Genomic DNA, 5239 nt, shown 5'->3' with positions numbered 1-5239 from the left:
TTTTCTCCCATCTCCAAAGACGCTAGACTATGATGCACTTTTTCTACTACACCATATTTTTTCGAATTAATTCAGTCATTACTGAATTTAGTAAAGTGTAATCGCATTCAGCGAAGTAGCAACCTTAATTTTGAGGCAGGATTGTTTGAATTGGAAGTCTATTGCTTCTCTATCACTCATGACATCCAAATCAAATCCAGTACCTAAATTTCAAGCAATGTGATCCAGAAGCCTCTTCTAAATTTGCTTAAAAATTTTGTGTAGTGCAATAAATGCTAAATTCTTCTGATCGTAATAAATCACTCTATTTAAATTAGATCATGCGTTGACATGCGTTAACGCGCGTTACATGGGAACATGGCCTCACTGTTTCGAGTGCTGCGTGCGGCCCCGCAATATTTCCATCAAAAAATCCCATAATATGATATAGACTTATATTCTATGCAACGGGAGTAACTATATACTAGTACAGTTTGAGTATAGTAATCTGTGTTCTTCATTCAAGTGTTAGTGTTGCCACCTGAACCCGGGCAGAATCTAGCCCTTTTCTGGTGATTCTACTCAATTTCTAGGTCTTTAGAACCAAAAAGCCAATATAGGTCTATTTCGACTTTCGAATTTTGATGATAATGATGCCAATGTTGCAATTTATGACGTGACAACGTCTTATAATTCGATTAAGCCGGCTGCACGCACGAAAAAACATGACTCATGCGGCGTTACCTCGCTCTGAGGCGTTCCATGTAAGGCTTGAAGTGCAAGCGAGAGCGCGGAACTAGCGACAAAGAGGCACAATTGGTTGTCACGTTCGACTATCGTCAGAGAACCGACTTCACACACAACCGATTTCTTTTTTTGCTTTTATTTTAAACACTGATTGGCAGTGGCCAAGTTCTAGACATACAGTCTAAATGCTCGGACTGCTACAAAATTATAAATGAACCAAAAGAACTTGTACTTTTATTTGTTCTAGTGGTATCTAGGCGATATCTTTAATCACACGCTTTTACTAATTTTTATCGCTTTCCAATAAAAATCCCTTCAGAATGCCGAGTTTTTAGAAAAACAAGGTGGCAACACTGTTCAAGTCTAGAAATCAGAATCAGATTCAGACGTATGTTTATTGTTAAGGATATATATGTAATCAGATATGGTCTAGATAGGTATTATACTTAGGTTTCAGTTTTCTGAACAAATTTGTTATTAATAGGAATCATTTATAATAAATAGTAGATTTTAATCATTATATTCAAGCATTGTTAGTTAATAATAGAGATCATTCCAATATAACACAAAAATAGCACCTGTGAATGCCGATTCTATTGATTATAAGATATGTATACAAAGGCTTAGGTTACCTCTGCTTATAAGTTCTACATCTAGCAGTTTATTGTTTACAGCTAGTCAATAAATATAGCCGTTCCAATTGGCAACCAGTCAGATCTATACAATAGAACTAATATTTAATCAGTTACAATTTCATTACAACTTGTAAACTATGGAAAATCAAATAAGATATTTTTGTGATATTGTTAAAGAGGTATTCAACGATGAAAATGTTGAGACTGAAACATCTTCAGAACAGGTACTTATTAAAATAATTCTCTTTGCAAAGCAATCTCTTCACTCTTAAAAGCCAAAATGAAATCATTCATTTATATATTTTAACTATAAAATTATGATAGACAACGATTATTTAAAGTTTGCAATTTAATAGTGTTATGTGAGCATAATATTCATTATGAAACAATATTGTTATTTGTTATTACAGATACAGGTTGAAAAAGTTATCAGCAGAATTTATAAATTGTTTGAGCGTGATGCATCAATCGATCCAAACTTACCAAAGCTCAGGAAGAAAGTACATAGCAGAATTTTACATTCATGGCTAATGACTTTGCCTAAAAATTATACATGTCTGGATGCAAGTCGGCCTTGGCTTATTTACTGGATCCTGCATGCACTATACTTATTAAATGATATGCCCCAAGCTGAAACCCTTTCTCATATTGTAAATTTCCTCAAACAATGCCAACATAAAGAGGGTGGGTATGGTGGTGGTCCCTTGCAACACCCACATTTGGGCACAACTTATGCAGCTGTTAATGCTTTAAGTATAATTGGGACAGATGAAGCATACAATTCAATAGACAGGAGCAAATTACAAAAGTTCTTATGGACTCTCAGGGATGTTGATGGATCCTTTGCACTTCATAAAGGAGGAGAACAGGACATAAGAGGTGCCTATTGTGCAACTAGTGTATCAAAACTCACAAATATATATACAGATGCTTTGTTTGACAAAACCGCAGAATGGGTTGTCAGTTGCCAAACATATGAAGGAGGTTTTGCAGGTTGTCCTGGTATGGAGGCACATGGTGGTTACGCTTTTTGTGGAATCGCCTGCTTAGCTTTACTAAATAGAACACAATTATGTGATGTGGATGCATTATTAAGATGGAGTGTAAACCGTCAAATGCGTTTAGAGGGTGGTTTTCAAGGAAGAACAAATAAATTAGTTGATGGATGTTATTCTTTTTGGCAGGGAGCAATATTACCTATAATCAGTGCTATTTTATCACAAGGTAAAATTATTTCTTAATGGTATATAAAGCGTTACAATAAAATTAAGCCTCTGGTCATTGGTCACCCATCCATTTTGCCATGACCTTCATGTTTTTTAATGATTGATATAGCAAAAATTACATAATCAAAAATACAGCCTGATGACAGACACACAGACAGACAATTAGGCAGTTCAGTATTAAGAACTATGTATGTACTATATATAATCATGTAGATGGACAATAAAAAAATATGCCTAAATAATAGTGTAAAAGTCAGTTGTTGATAAAATCAAACTACTTGTAAATGTGTTATTTACAAGTAGTTCGAACTCAGGAAAACAGGTTTTAACAGTAATATGTATAATCAAATCACTGTTTCAATTTCCAGAAAATAAAGAATTAATAGAAACTGTTTTATTCAACCAAGGTGCCTTACAAGAATACATAATAGTTTGTTGTGAAGCACCAGAGGGAGGCCTTGTTGATAAACCGGGAAAGTAAGTATCAATTGAATGAAAATATATAATCAACATTGTGTATTTCTGATACTGGTGCTAAGCAGTTAAAAATTCTTAGTCTTTTCTTTAGTTTCTATGTTAATGAAGAACACACCAAACCCAAATAATAAATAATTATGGATTTTCACAAATTCTGTCTTTATATAGTTGCAAAAAAATTATAGCATTGTTGATTTGTATTATTTTGTTATATTCCAGACCTCGAGATATATATCACACATGTTACACACTGAGTGGATTATCGGTAGCCCAGCATGGCACGGGAGCAGGAGATGCTCTAGTTATAGGCACACCAAATAATGAACTCAACAGAGTACATCCTTTGCACAACATTGCACCCCACCTCGTATATAATGCAATACATTATTTTATAAGACATCCTCCTCCAGTGAAAGGTGATGAAAAATAATTGTACAACAAACCAAGTTCAGTATTTGGCGAACGGTATGGAACTTAAATAAATACTGCCATCTGCAAACTAACAATTATTTTTTTGTGTTTTAGAAAAAAAGAAATATTACATTTTCTGTAATCTACTAGGGTCAACTGTGCAGTTGTAGTTTATATCAGATTAAAAAAATATGAAATTCTAGCTGCGCCCCGCGGTCTCACCCGCGTAAGTCCGTATCCCGTAGGAATATCGGGATAAAAAGTTGCCTATGTGTTATTCCAGTTGTCCAACTGTCAACATACCAACGTATCAAATTTCATTGCAATCGGTTTCAGTAGTTGTGCGTGAAAGAGTAACAAACACACACACACACACACATCCTTACAAACTTTCGCATTTGTAATATTAGTAGGATTAGTAGGATTATTAATGCAAAAATAACTCTATGAGTCTGTCTGTCTACTTCACACCTAAACCACTGTTTTTTTATATTGCTAGATACTATAAAATAGATTTGGATACCTTTGTTGCAATTATTATAATATAAAATAACTGCCTGTTGCCTGCAGTGTCACCCACATGATCAAAATAAATTTTCATGGTATATACCATTTCCATACCCTTGGAGATGGAATTTATTAAAATCTGCCTTCAGGGGAATAATTATTATAGAAATAACGAACTTCTTAAACAATGCCTACCTCATTATGGCTGCATATCTGCATGCCAAATTTCAGCCTGATCAATTGAGCTGTGCGATTCGAATCGATTGATTAGTCAGTCAGTTACCTTTGCGTTTTATATATTAAGGTATATAAGTTAATATAAATCACATAAAAATGTCGATATTTTCTATTACAAATTACAGACACCTGTGTTGTTTAATGTACAGTCGCCATCTATTGTTCTAACTTATGTAAATAAGTAATACCTACTGTTTATTAGAAAAATATTATATGATGAATTTTATTAATGTTTGAGTGGTTTCATTGATGTATGTAAAATTATCTGACTTACGTAATATATACTGCATATTATTATTTAGGTAGTCCCTCCAGATGTCAGTATGCCAACCTTGTAAATAGATTGTAGCTTAGATTTTCATGTCATATTAGGTACATTCCGTTCCAGATTTTTTTTTTGGGGATAGTTCAAATTCATGTGGTGTGTTTAAGTGAAAAAATAATTAAATAGGTACATTTTTAGTATATACGTAGGTATGATAGTAAGACGGAATAAAATTTTCTGTCATATTTAAAGAGGAAACATAAATATGTTTGCTTGTGTACAGTATGTATGTTATTGTGTACAGTATGTTTGTAGTGATTTCACACATAAAACAATTGGACCGATTTAAAGAATTCTTACACCTTTAGAAAGCTGCATCTTGCTGAGTGACGTAAGTTATATAGTAGACCGCTAATATACGATAAATATTTCTTTCTTTTACACCACAGAACAAATTAAAAGGCATCGGTATTTGAGAAATTTTGAAATAATAGAAAAAAATTGATCACGGGGCGGGATTCGAACCCGCGTTTTTTACCAAATCGTAGCAACGCCTAGCCTCTCGGCCACCCGTGATCCCGCCACAGTAATCTTCTACTCTTACGGTTTTATGTGCCTAAGGGGCACCCCACGCCATCTATTGAGATGATTAAGAACCGTCACAAACAATAATTTCAAAACATTATTTCAATGATTACAATATTGTATCGATGGAACGCGGCCTTTGTTAAATTTAATTTTTAGTTTTAGAGCAT

The 5239-nt window shown here is 33.8% G+C and overlaps 2 protein-coding genes across 2 annotated transcripts in view; one reads left to right on the top strand and one right to left on the bottom strand.

Annotated features, from left to right (window-relative positions):
• The window catches only part of LOC119828724, a 79404-nt gene that overhangs the window by 3204 nt on the left and 70961 nt on the right, over positions 1–5239 (bottom strand). The window lies entirely within an intron of this gene.
• LOC119828640 (protein farnesyltransferase subunit beta) lies at positions 1097–3567 on the top strand. The gene is made up of 4 exons (XM_038350873.1): positions 1097–1585; positions 1772–2585; positions 2956–3064; positions 3284–3567. Exons 1-4 carry the CDS (start codon positions 1499–1501, stop codon positions 3492–3494), a joined length of 1221 nt encoding a protein of 406 aa, XP_038206801.1. The 5' UTR covers positions 1097–1498; the 3' UTR covers positions 3495–3567.

This window comes from Zerene cesonia, chromosome 8 (assembly GCF_012273895.1).
Source record: "Zerene cesonia ecotype Mississippi chromosome 8, Zerene_cesonia_1.1, whole genome shotgun sequence".
NCBI lineage: Eukaryota > Metazoa > Arthropoda > Insecta > Lepidoptera > Pieridae > Zerene > Zerene cesonia.
Note: the sequence above shows the minus strand (reverse complement) of the source record. Positions and strands in the feature narration are given on the sequence as shown.